The sequence below is a fragment of the Podarcis muralis genome, chromosome 2, assembly GCF_964188315.1.
Source record: "Podarcis muralis chromosome 2, rPodMur119.hap1.1, whole genome shotgun sequence".
Classification (NCBI taxonomy): Eukaryota; Metazoa; Chordata; class Lepidosauria; order Squamata; family Lacertidae; genus Podarcis; species Podarcis muralis.
In genome coordinates, this window is record NC_135656.1 from 20,570,967 (window position 1) to 20,584,604 (window position 13,638).

Here is a 13,638-nt window from a genome sequence, read left to right on the forward strand (position 1 = left end):
CTAGGACTTGCTGATCAGAACGTCGGCGGCTCCCGTTGCTCGGTCCCTGCTCCTGCCAACCTAGAAGTTCGAAAGCATGTCAAAGTGCAAGTAGATAAATAGGTCCTGCTCTGGCGGGAAGGAAAACGGCATTTCTGTGCGCTGCTCTGGTTCGCCAGAAGCGGCTTAGTCATGCTGGCCACATGTCCCGGAAGCTGTACGCCGGCTCCCTCTGCCAATAAAGCGAGATGAACGCCACAACCCCAGAGTCATCCACGACTGGACCTAATGGTCAGGGGTCCTTTTACCTTTACCTATGACAAGCTGGTGCTAAAGGCACAGGAGCAGTTCAGCTGGCAATCCTGTATGAAATAATTTATACAGATAAAGGATTAGTGGAATGGCCGGGCTACAGGAATGCCAGACCGCTGCAGTTGTTCTCGAATCAAGCAACCTTCCACCCCACCCCCAATCCCTCCCGCGTCACCCGGCCCCTTCTATAGGAAAACCCTCGCGTAAGCCAGAGGCATAATCGCCTCGGGACGCCTCGCTGCTGGCGCATTGACCACGTGCGCTCCGCAACGCGTCATTCTCCCTATGTAAACAAGAGGGCGGGACTATGCGAAATGAGATCCCGCCCTTTCTCGAAACTCCAAGCGCGACTCCCACGCCAGGTGCAGAACTTCAAAACGTCGGCGGCGTGGGAGAACTTCGGGATCTTCCTCGTCATAAATCACTTTGGGCCGGGTAACCCCCCCCCTACCCCGAGCTCGGCTGCTTTGGCGCAAGGTGGGAAAGAGGAGGAAGGGAAGTGGGGGAAAGAAAGACCGAGCCTGGGCTCGGGGCCTGGAAGGGCGCGGCGTCCCGTCCCATCCCTCTGATCCTGCGGGCAGGCGCAAATCCTCCCGTTTGCACAGCCAACACGTCCGCATCTTGGAGGAATCCCGGGCGCGACGTGCCTAGCGCCCGCTCCTGGAGGCAGCCTTGGGAAGGGGGAAGGCTCGCTCCGCTCGCTCCCCACAAGCCGCCCCCGGCCTGAGCGGGGGACCCACGTGCTCTTCCAGACCCGCAGCCAGCTCGGCGCGCAGTTTCTAGCTAGGCTGCAAAGCTCACCGTCATCCCTGCTCTGCCCTGGCGAGGAGCCGATCGCTGCTCTCTCTCTCTCTCTCTCTCTCTCTCTCTCTCTCTCTCTCTCTCTCTCTCTCTCTCTCCCTCCTCCTCTCTCTCTCTACCGCTCGAGGCAGAGTTGCTGCTAGATCCACTGAGTTGGCTTCCCTGCCACCAGCTCCTGGGCAAACCGCGCTGGAGACGCCGGCCACCGACGCTTCTTCTGCGCCACCGTCCCACGAAGGGGGTCTGGCGGCTCGCCGGAGGTGGGGGGCCGTTGCGATCGTGGACTTGGCGACGCCGGAGAATCGCCCCCTATAAAGCGACCTCCCTTGGCAAGGACACCCGAGGGGAAGAAGAAGAAGGCGCTCTTCTTCGCAGCGCCCGCGCGCGCCCTTGCCGTCTCTTCGGAAAGCGCCAAGGCGACGCGGCTGGCCCGGGGCGCGTGGACGCGGGTTCCTACTGCCCCCTAAAGCGGTCGCGGCGCGTTCCCCACGCCTTTCGGCTGCAGAGCTTTCCCGCGAAGTTGTGGCCCCTGCGGCGCGCCGGCTTCCCCCGCTCCTCCTCCCTTTTGCAGGCTCATCTGGGCTTGCAACGCGAGGGGGGATCCTCGACCGACCCGCCGCTGGATCGCGACTTTTCTTGCTCCTGCGAGCATCGCCCCCCACCCCAAACACCATCACCACCACCACGCATGAAACCTTTTGGCGCTCGATGGTTTTAATCCCGCAGGATTTGCAAGGCGGGAGGGGGCTTCCTCCGGCCTCATGAGGAAGCAGCAGCAGCAGGGAAGCCCCCCACTTCCATGACCAGGAGGAGGAGGCACCTCTCCTCCATCCGCGGGATGAGCGCGATGTCTGCGACGCTGCCACAGAAGAAGGGCAGGCGCCTCCCCGCGTGGCGTGGCGCGGCTCCTAGTGGGACTAAGGCGGCAGCAGCAGCGGGAGCTCAATGACCAAAAGGGGCTGAGGAAGAGTAACCGGGAGGGCTCGCGGGTGAGCGCTCGCCTCGCGTGGACTAGCAGTGCAGGAGGCGCAAAAGTTTAGCCAAGTTTAGGGCGCGCGCCTAAAAGGTTTCGAAAGGTCCGGCTCCCCTTGGCCTGTGCAGTTGGATCGAAGCTACATCAGCGCCAGCATGCCAGCTGGAGGACGCCTCTGGTCTCTCGAGGGATATTTCCCTTAAGGGGGGGGGGGCAAAAAAAATACTACCCACGCAACAACACCCACCCGGTCTCTGGCTGCAGGAGCCAGCATGGAAGAGGAAGGGGCCAGGCTGCATCGGCGGCTTTGAAAGTTTGCCAAACACCTCCGAGGTTGCTTTTCTTCCTCCAGCCCCCACCCCCCTCGCCGAAAGAGGAGCGACTGAGAGGAAGGGCAGAGAGAGGGGGGCAGATCGGGGGTGGGGGGGTCGACCAGGGTCCAGGGAGTTGGCTGCTTCCAAGCATGGGAGACAGGTTGCCGGAGCCAAGCCGTGCAAACCCTTCTCCCGCGGTGGCCGCCTGCTCGGAAGCAGAAGCGATCGAGGTCCTGGAATCCGAGGATGTCCTGCCTATGGCTACGGAGGACGTGAGTTTCATTTGATGTCTCTCTCCCCTCCCCGCCTCCCCCTCCGTTCCCAGTTGACTTTAATCGGATCAAGCTATTTAAAAATAAACTTCGGAATTAAAGGGAGGGGAAGTTTGATTCTTTCTAGGAAGAGAAAGTGGGAAGAAAATGAGGTTCCTTCCCTCCCCATCATTGGGGTGCCCAAAGTGGCCCCTCTGCAGCAAGATCCTGGGCCTGTTTACACGGGAGTAAGCACCACTCACTTGAGTGGGCGTTACTTCTAGGTAGGTGTGCATAGGATGGAGCCTGAATAGCTTTGCTTTTTAACCAGTGGGTGAGCTCAGTGTGATTCTGCAGATTATCCGTACTCTTATAGAGATAGCTATATGCATAGGTGTCGTTTTAATTCCATACCCCCCCAAAGGAGACAGCACAGCAAGTTTTTTCTTGGACCAAATTAAAAGCATTTACCCCCTTTCCGCAAAATGCTGTGTGTTAGTTTGCACCAGCATAGAAAGGGGTAACGAGTTGGCGATACACCCCAAACTGCTCTGCCAACGGGATAAGCTCCTGCCGGGAGCTGTTGTTGCCCTGGGTGAGAAACCGAATGAAAATGTACCATGAAGGCAAAGGAATATTAACCCTGCTGTGTTGCTCACCCTTGCTTTGGTGCTGGATGATTACTTCTAGGGCAGATCCACACCATCATTTGAAGCATATTCAGTGCATATTTAAAGCACATGACTTCCCTCCAAAATTATGGCAACTGTAGTTTGTTAAGGATGTTGGAAATGGTAACTCTGTGAAGGAGAAACTGCACTTCCCAAGGTTCTTTAGGCAGAAGTCATGTGCTTTAAATATGTATTGAATATGCTTTATTATATCTATGGTGTAGATCTGCCCCCTAGTTGTTTCTACTACTGCCTCCCTCCTGCTGTCAAATCATGACTTCCTGCTGAATAATGCAGTGGTACATAAGTGCCCCCAACCTGCCAGATGTAGCTGTGGACATGTGGTGGGTAATTTGTGCTAATGCACAATGTCGTCTGCAAGAGCTTTAGCTTACATTTGAACAAATGCAGTGTGCTCAGTGGATCACTCACACTCTTCCCATGCAATGCTTGACTGTTTGCTGCAAGCTTTTCATATTGGTTTGTTGTCATCCCTCCCCACATGTGGAACCTTCAGTCATTCAGAAATTATTACTGGCACTAATATCATCTTGGGGATAAGAAAATAAATGCAATGAGATTTCAAAGAAATTACTCTTCTTCCTAGTCGTTTGAGGCAATTTTGCAGCAAAGCACATTTGGGTCTGAATCCCACAGCCGATTTGGGATGTGACCACATGTACTTTCATTTTCATTAAGTGTGTGCTCAGTACTTTCAATGTGAACCTCCAGCCTTCCTAAGCAGCCTAACTTAGTTGTAAGCCTTAATCTCTAAAGATTCTTAAACAGTGAACCTTATTAGTTACCAAGTATTTCCTGAGAATGCATCCCCCCACTTCATCTCCAGCTGACGGTTGGCGGAAGATTTAGGGATGCTTTATATTGCTCTTAACCCGCAACTGCTGCAAGATTAATCACTAAATGGCAACCAGAGCGCTTGGGTCTCAGGGATGGCACATTCTGCTATCTAAGCAGTTTTAAAACAAATAGTCCTGTGACAGTGAGCGATTCCCCGAGAGCAATTTCCTCCTGTTGGTTTTCTAACTCATCCTATTATTTGATTGTATTTGTTTCCTTTCTGAAGATTTCCTGGTGCAAAAGCAATCCACATATTCAAGCTGCTGGTGCTTGAATAACACACAAGAGAGCCTTTGCCATAATTCAGAATGCTTCTAGTGGTATTAGCAGGCAGAAACCTCCTAATTCCCTAGCAACTTTCCTGGCAGAATTAGAGGGGCTGGAATGCAGCGGAGGACCATTTAGTCCAGGGATGAGGAGCCTGTTGTCCTCCAGATGCAAGTCCCATCATCCTTGAGCACTGAGCATGCTGGCTGGGACTGATGGGAGTTGGGAGTCCAACAGCATTCGGTGATCTACAGGTTTCCCATCCTTTCACTAGTCCTTTGTTTCAGGTGTTCTTTCAAAAATGTACCAGGAGTTCCTCATTGAGGAGACCAGCAATGGCTGAAAGAACAGCTTGGCCGCCACTATCTTTCTCTGCAATGTGCAGCCAGTCCAGAGCTGCTTTCTAAGATGCAAGTCCCATTGAGTTCATTGGGGTTATCCACTGGCAAGTTCAGTACTTCAGCCTTAGTTTCAGACTTGCATAACTGGTTTGAGTCGCTCACAGAAGTAGGGCAACTCTTGTGGCATCTCCTAAAAACCTTGGGAATTGTAGTTGTGCCTGTTCTTTGTGAAAGGTCTGCAGCTATCTCATAGAACTACATAGAGCTGTGGCTGTTACAAAGTTTGGAAAGTTACAATGGCCATTGGTGCAGCACAGCTAAGACAGTAGCGTAGATGTCCTCTGAGAATTCTCATGCACTGCCAAACACACACACACCCATCCCCAAATCTTTTGTGACCCCTGCGAATCTGACACTGAAATCTGAATCCATTCCATCTTTCCTAATCCTGTGCTGAATGGAAATGATCACACACACACACACACACACATTTCATCAGGTTAGACTTGCCACCAGGAAGGCCATGACTAGTATGTATGACAACTTCCTATGCTGTCCATTTGTCCCTTGAGCCCTGAATCAGGGACCTACAACCTGTGTCCCTCCATATATTGCTGGACAACAGCTCACATCATCTCTAGCAGTTGTGTTTGGAACTGATGGGTGTTAGAGTCCAACAGCAACTGAAGGGCAACAGATTCCCCATCACTGCACTAAACAGTAATGTGAGAAACGTCCTCCACCCCTGAAAATCTGGGATACCTTCTCCTCCTTCCACCCCTACGTGTGAAATTTCTACTCTCACACCTTGTGAGAAAAGAAATCTGCTCTTGCAGTCCCTACCTTGATAGTTTGTGTGTGTGTTACAGTGGTCGTGCATAAACCCAGTGAGTAGCTGACTCCTGCTTTTTAAATAAAATAAATGCACAACTTGTTGGTATCTTCTGTTAGTGTTTTAGCGAGCTTGTGGCTAGAGTGCCGAAGAGTAGGGTAGAAAAATCCACTTGCTGTTTCTTGCCGACTTCCTATCCACGCGTCCCATTACTTCCTGCTTTATAGAACCATAGAGTTGGAAGGAACCAAAGTCCATCTACTCCAACCTGCTGCCCAAAGGCAAAGCTGCCAAGCCACCAACCCCCCACAGATCAACCTCTGCTGTCCAGGACACAGTGTGACTCAATCAGAGGGCAGAAGCATGTGAGAAAGGTACGTGCAGAGGACCTAGCTCGGAGCAAAGTAGTGCTTCCAAATGTAGTGACGATACTGATGTGTGTTTTCTCATGCCGAGTGGCAAATTGACTTGTCTGGTGGGATGTGGAGTTGTTGGGGAAAGGCTGCAGCAAGATCCTGTCGCTGCACGATGCGGCCCCCATTCTCCTGTCAGGCAGTTTCATCGTGAGTAGACGGGTGGCAGTCAATGTCAATGGTATCTCGTAGCTCCTGTGCACCTTCGGCATGGGGCGAACCCACCCACTCCAATGGGTAGGCTTACATCTGTACTCCTTTGTGGATGGGTGTCAGCACAGAGACATGAAGCGTGAGTGCTGGCAGGACTAGGACCAAAGTTGGATTAAGTTCTGGAGAACGTCAACAGGAGGAGAACCTTCAGAGACATGTCATTTGAAGGGAGGAGAAGCCGAGCTAGAATGAGGGTGCTGAAGGGCAAGCTGGCAGATTGGGAGGAGGGAAGCGTGGAGGGAGGAGGCAGGTGGGATCAAAACCAAAGCAGAGATGGTACCTGACTGTTGCCCAGGTAAAGATTCAGGTCTGACCTGGAAGTATTTATAACCAGGCAAGGCAAGAAGGAACCAATGAGCAGTCTGGAGGGGGTGGGAGTGGGAGGAGCTGTGTTAGGATAATGCCCCTTCTTCCTCCACTAGTTACTAGTGCACCAACCTTGGCGCCCTTGGTGTGTTATGGCTGGATGTTTAGGAGTGGTGGGAGGCACTGGGGGGGGGGTGGAACCCCCAGGGGAAGAAAGCTCAGAGCCTGGAGATTGGTGGTAGGACAACGATGCAAGGTATGCTTAATGCTGTAGCGCCATTTCTGCAGGGGCTGCCCATCCCGTTTCAGCGCCTGAAGCTAAACGGAAAGGTGCTGCTCCACTGCCACTGCCCAAGTGCAGCTGTGGTGGTGGTGGTGGCAGTTTCTGGGTTCTGGAAAGATCTTGCCGAAAGCTGCCGCTTCTCTGGTGGTGGGAGAAGCAAGGAGAAGTTGCTGTGGCTTCCGATAGGATCTTACCAGAACCCAGAAGCTGCTATCACTTGTTCTCTTGCAGCCGCAGGTGGCAGTGCATTGAGGGTTTGATCATGCCCTTCCCCCGCCCCCGCTCCCCTGTGGCTCTTGCTGCTGAAGCAGACTGCTTCCTTTTGCTTCATTAAAAGGCTGTCCCTGCATTTCTGGCTACAAAACCAAAACTAAGCAGGAGAAAGAGCTTAAACAGAGGGAACCAAAGCTCTTGAAGAACCTCACCCAACCCTCTCATTTTTGAAAAAGGACAAGGACTTTGGGGCATGTGGGGCAAGTTTTGTGCTGAGCCCAGAAAAAAACTGGCTTGGGCGCTGGTTGTAACCTCTTCCAGTTGCATCTCTCTCTCTGCAGGGTGAGATCCATGTGGAGCCCAGAATCCAAACTTAAAAGGGAATGTGCTGATTGGGGAAAGGAGCCTTTGTGCCAGACCACAGGGGGAAGTATCGGATTCCTTAGTGCTTGTAACCCCCTTCTTAATATTTAAATACATTTGTCTTGCTGGATTTCTTTCCCAGAGAGTAATAATAAACCCGATATTATTACCTGGGAAAGCTATGTTTAACAATACATGTAATTAGAGAAGAGAAGCCGCATTTAATATTACACAAGAGACCGGAACCGCTCTTTCAGAAGCAAACAGGCTTTTAAACCTCCATAATTATAGCCCCCCCCCCCCCAAGTCTAGCATTTAAAATGCCTTAGATCTTGTTTTTAACTCCTTCTTGGGCCAGCATAGGTGGGTACGCGCCTCTCTTCTTCCATGAAACTATTAAAAGCAAGGGACTCTACAGCTAATTGTAGAATTAAGTTAGGAACTGGGCTGGTTCTGCAAAACACTCACCATTAGGGTTGCCAACTGACCACAAGGAATTGGCCGGATCTGCTGCTGTCCCTTGTCACGGCAGCTTTATCTGCAGAAATCAGCATGTGAAGTTTGTTGTTGTTTTGCAGCATGTGGATGCACATTTCCCCCCTGCTAATATCTGCAGATCTAACATTGCTCAAGGCACACAGCAACAGAGGCTGGTTGAATACACGGATGGTCTTCAGCTTGTGGGTCGCCTCTGAATCTTAGGTGGCACAAGTTCAGCTTTAAAAACAGCAGGGTGGGTTCTGGCAGGTGCATTCCCCCCCCCCTCGCCTCTTCTGATCAGCAATCTGTACCTGTGGAAATCCCCTCTTCAGTTGTGGGTGGTGCAGGAGTCCCATTTCCCTTGGCACCTGTTCATTCTAGGGGGGAAAGGAGAAGGAGGGTCATAGGCAGATGTTAATATTAAATTGGTCCCACATTGCTGGTTGGGTGTCTTGGCTTGAAGGTGACTTACAAGAGGTACCCTATTTTTCACTCTATAAGATGCACTTCCCCCTTAAAAAATTAAGGGGAAATGTGTGCGCGTCTTATGGAGCGAATGCAGGCTCCTTGGCTTCAGCGATAGCAACGCAAAGCCTCCAAAGCGCAGAGGGAGAGCTCCCCCTGCGCTCTGGAGGCTTCGCGTTGCTTTCGCTGAAGCCGCTTGAAGCCCCCGGAGCGCAGCGGGAATTCCTGCTGCGCTCCGGAGGCTTCAGGCGGCTATCCGCAAGCCTGAAGCCTGTTGAGTGAGAGGGGTCGGTGCACACCGATCCCAGGCTTCGCTTTGCTGGAGAGGCGCTGCACAGTTTTCCCTCTCTGCGCAGCACCCCTCTCAGCGAAGCGGGAGGAGAAATGGAAGGGGCTCTGTTTCTCCTGCCGCTTTGCTGAAGGGGCGCTGAGCAGAGAGGGGGAGAATTTTTTTTCCTGTTCTCCCCCTCCTATGGTTTGGTGCGTCCTATGGTCCGGTGTGTCCTATAAAGCGGAAAATACGGTAATAGCTGCAAAAGGCATTTGTATGATCTGCCAAAGTAATGCCCAGTCAGGTTCATGCCGATGAGGTCTAACTGAAGGGATGCGTAATTTGTATCAGTGGTGGCGGCAGCACATACACACCAAGAGGGAAACCAGAGCACCTCGCTGCAAAGGAAGGCTCTGCTGCCAGGGATGTGTGGCATCGCTGTCTGCCGGCATCTGGAGTTGCATTAAACAAAAGCGTTGATCGAACATTAACTCTGAATCACTGGGCAGATTTACTGTGACAAGTGGGAGTTTTTATATAAAGGAATATTCACTCAGGCAAGAGCTCAGTTGTTTCTGTGGGATTCCAGGGAGTTAGCGCACAAAAGCTGAGCTCTTTAATAGAACAGTTTGCCGAGGTGGACCTGCCATGCGTTTTCAGGTTCGATTGGCTGGTGTTATGCGATCTGCTCTAACCGGAGGTTGTCAAGAGTGCACGGCCTGGTGTTCCTTATAATGTACAGTGGTTTAAAAAAAACCCTGCTAGTTTAAGACTCTCATATCGATTCAAGTTCAACCAAGCCAAGAAACTGCAAACCAAGGCTGATGCCCTAACAGATCCTATGCAATGTCATAAATTGCACTTAGTTGTAACTTCCCATCCAGGCACCTGCCCTTCTTCCTTGGTCTTTCAGGTACACATCCATATGAGAAGTGGCTCCTTCCTCAGAGCAAGGCATTCTGGGTAAGGTGGGCCTAGGAGAGTGCCAGTACTGCTGCTGCTTTGTCATGGTGACTAGAAAACCAATTTTAAAGAGTTTTGAAAGCTTATAAAGTTACTTTTAACATATATTTTTTTTTAAAAGAAGATTTTCTAGCCAGTAGTGCAGGCATTTTCCTTGGCCACCTTTCCCTCACTCTGTGAGGAGACCTGTCATCTCCTTGGCAGTCCCCTCCAAATGATGCCTCCACAGCGGTTTCTTGCAAATAGGAGGCGCTGCTGGTCTCCTCACTGCCTTGATTTTGATGTAGTTCTTTATTCTGGCCGTGTTCCTGATGTAGATCTTCACTCAACACTTCTTCCCTGGTTGGGGGGCGGGGGCGGCACTACTTGGTGGTTTGCCTCAGGTGCCAAAATGTCTTGGGCCGGCCCTGTGTTGACAGTCTTATCATCCACAAATTTGTCTCCTTTTAAAGACCTCCAAGTTGGTGGCCATCTTAAGGTACCGAATGCCATCGTTTTAACTGTGCAAAGATATACTTTATTTTGTCTGTCCTATCTCCTCCAATGTTCAGGGTGTCTATATGTTTTAGTGCTGTGCGTGTGAGGGAAAATTTTTCTTTTTCCACTTTCTACATGCCATACATAACTTTATAAACTCCTGTCATAACAACCCTCACTTGTCTTCACCCCACCCCAAGCTTAAAAAGTCCCAAATGTGGTAACCTTTCCTCATGGGGTTTTAAGATGCATTAGACTTGTATAAAGCCATTATGATAGTGGCAGTTTTTTCTATCTTTATTTTAGATCTTGTTTGGTTTATGTAGAAATTGTTCAGTTGTGTATTATTATTATTATTAATAATAATAATAATAATAATAATAATAAATAATAAATAATTATTTATTTATACCCCGCCCATCTGGCTGAGTTTCCCCAGCCACTCTGGGTGGCTCCCAACAGAATATTAAAAACACGATAAAACATCAAACGTTAAAAACTTCCCTAAAAAGGGCTGCCTTCAGAAGTCTTCTAAATATCAGATAGTTGTTTATTTCCTTGACATCTAATGGGAGGGTGTTCCACAGGGCGGGCGCCACTACCAAGAAGGCCCTCTGCCTGGTTCCCTGTAACTTCACTTCTTGCAGTGAGGGAACCGCCAGAAGGCCCTTGCAGCTGGACCTCAGTGCTGAACAATGGGGGTGGACTACGATGGTTTAGGACTACTCTTGTTATGTTGAAGTTATGTATTTTTTTTCTTCATGTTGTAAACTGCCTTGGGCATGGTTTGAACCGTGGAAAGGTGGCCTACAAATAAAATTATGTATGCATATATGTATGTGTGTACCATCCAGATGTTTTGGAGCTACAACTCTCATCAGCCCTAACCAGCATGGCCAGTGGTTATGGGCGATGGAAGTTGTAGTATAGCAACATCTGAGCTGCACCAGAGAGGGCTGCTCTACAGAGTGTTGTGCAACCAAACATAACTTCCAAATATTGGTGGCGAAGTGTTCAGTGTGGAGGAAATGGCGGCCTCTTTTTGACATCTGTGATGGCAAGGGGGTTTGTGCCTCTGGTGTGGTCATAACTCTTCAGAGCAGCTCCCTGTCCAAGGTGGCACCAGACTGCAGGACTTCCGTTTCCTATATTTTCCATTTGATTACCTGTCTCTCTAAAAAAATAAAAAATGTTTCTGGAATGAATGTACATTTCTGTGCTCTTACACTTTTCTTCCTCTTTCCCCCTCTTCTTTCTTTTATGCATTGCCTCTTCCCTCTGTCAGCACTGGAAAGCTCTGTTTGATCAGGTATGTGAATAATTCAGATTTATTTTCCCCTCTAACACCTGCTAACAATGGAGACCCCGTGAGTTTGTTCAATGGGGGAATCTTTTGTAATATGTAGCTTATGTGCCATTAGTGTGGCACTGATTTGGTTGCAGTCATGCTTGGCAAGCATTACCTCCAACTCTGGGGTTCTGATGCCTGCTGTACTGTATCTTTGTTCACCTTCCTTTAAATTCTTACCCTTATCAATGGATGACCCAAACCACTGAGCCTCTTGGGCTTGCCGATCAGAAGGTTGGCGGTTCGAATCCGCACAACGGGGTGAGCTCCTGTTGCTCTGTCCCAGCTCCTGCCAACCTAGCAGTTCAAAAGCACACCAGTGCAAGTAGATAAATAGGTACTGCTGCGGCGGGAAGGTAAACTGCATTTCTGCGTGCTCTGGCTTCTGTCACGGTGTTCCGTTGTGCCAAAAGCAGTTTAGTCATGACTGTGGACAAACGCCGGCTCCCTTGGCCTGAAGTGAGATGAGCACCGCACCCCATAGTCATCTTTGACTGGACTTAACCGTCCGGGGTCCTTTACCTTTTACCAGTGAATGACCCTTCTTCCCAGGGCTGTGCTGTAAAAAGAAAGCAGCTCAATATGTTTAAAGATGGGTTTTCCCCTTTCTTTAGAAGTTTCATAGCACAGTTGCTAGTTCAGCTCCTTCATGCTTGAGTGAGATTCACAGGTAGAGCACATTGATACTGAATTTCAACTTTTACATTTTAATAACAGATCAGCTTATGGGAAAACACCTTGTGTAAGGTTTGACATGCTCTCTGTATCTAATGTTTCAACAATGTGTGGGACATATTGATATCAGTCAGTTTCTTAACCCCCAGAGCTTCACTGATTTAGCCTAAGAGACTAGTTGATCACTGAAAAGAATCATATAACTGTTGAATTGGAAGGGACTGTCAGGGTCATCTAGTGCAATAGGCCCAAGGTTGGAAAGATACCTAAAGTGTTAGGATGGTAGGATATAGATGTTTTACATGTTTTCTTTATTTCAGCTGTCTGCAGTAGCACAGATAATGCTTGATTAAGATTCAGTAGTGAATCTCCACTTCTGCCCCATGCAAAACCAGGGGCGACCTGAACCCAAAATCTCCTCATTCATGCGCAAATGAAACATAGTACAATTATGTGTGTCACACATGCACAGCAAACATTCACTGCTGATAAACAGATATCACCTCTGTGTATGCATAGAGAGGCCTTTTTTTAAATCAGTAGAGCCTCTAAAGTGAATGGTATTGTGGCAGAGGTTTTAACATGTCTGCTGATGTTGCCCGTTGCTTAATCCTGCTAGTGCAAAGGCTTCCTTTGGCTGTTTTCATAGCAAAGTCAATAATTAAAAAAAAAACACAAGAAAAACTAAGCAGGCGGGAGCCGGCTGGTCTCAAAGATCTACTGAAGTCTGTTCACAGTTACGTTGGCAGGCTAGGATTTGTTCTGTAACTTGCATTTTGCTTGTTTGCATTTATATAATTAATGGGATTTTACCTGTGGATCTGAAAACCCATTGCCGTTTGCAAGCATTCAAATGGTGTTTGTAGATATTTTCAAGATACGTGTTCTAAAACACAAATGTGGAGAAAAGTTAACATTTCAAGGTACAATTTCTTTCCATTTCCTTTTTATTTCCAGTTTTAGTGACATGCGAAAATACGTAGACATCTTCCTAGAGTTTTGTCTTGGTGGCTCGCTTTTGGCCTGCAACACTCTGTTAATGTGTTCCGCCCACTTCTGTGTAGGCAGAAATACCACTTTATGCAAGCGAACTGTTATTACTTTGTCTGGCCCTTGAAGAAGGCAGCGTTTTATGAGGCAATATAATAATTTGGTTCCTGTATGTGGTCAGACCGCACAGCGACTATCTGAGTGGGTTGCCTTGCCTCTCATCCCAGAGATGGCTTATTACCATTCCCTAAGTAAGCTCACTGCCAGTGGTGATGAGTGTCTGTTTATAACCCAGTAAGCTGTGCTCTATATTTAGCCCATAAATCTGGGGTGAGCAACATTCCTCATTGTGTGCAGAATGTATCTGGGGTGGGATCATGTAGTTGCATTACTCTAATGACAAGCTGGAGTCCATTCTGTAACACATTGGCATGAATTTACTCCCATCTGTATCAGTTGTTTTATTTGGGGCGGGAGAAGGAGAAGGAGGTCCTTCTGCATGAGTTTGCTTTGCCACTCTGAATTTCCTCTTCTTTGGGAGCTATTTTATGGCCACTTTTCATAGCTGCTTCTTAGTTT

General features: G+C 49.1%; 1 protein-coding gene across 8 annotated transcripts in view; it reads left to right on the forward strand.

The window, feature by feature from the left end:
- The first annotated feature begins 531 nt into the window (after positions 1 to 531).
- Positions 532 to 13,638, forward strand: part of RHBDL3 (rhomboid like 3) — a 143,351-nt gene continuing 130,244 nt past the window's right edge. The window contains exons 1-3 of one of the 8 annotated variants that reach the window (XM_077923975.1): positions 532 to 2,651; positions 5,827 to 5,973; positions 11,332 to 11,355. In XM_077923975.1, coding sequence (XP_077780101.1) covers positions 2,529 to 2,651; positions 5,827 to 5,973; positions 11,332 to 11,355 — 294 coding nt within the window. In that variant the 5' untranslated portion in view covers positions 532 to 2,528. Of the gene's footprint in view, positions 2,652 to 5,826; positions 5,974 to 9,596; positions 9,617 to 11,331; positions 11,356 to 13,638 lie in introns of those variants that run through there. The other 7 variants (XM_077923974.1, XM_077923972.1, XM_028711704.2 and 4 more) reach the window with 7 other exon arrangements.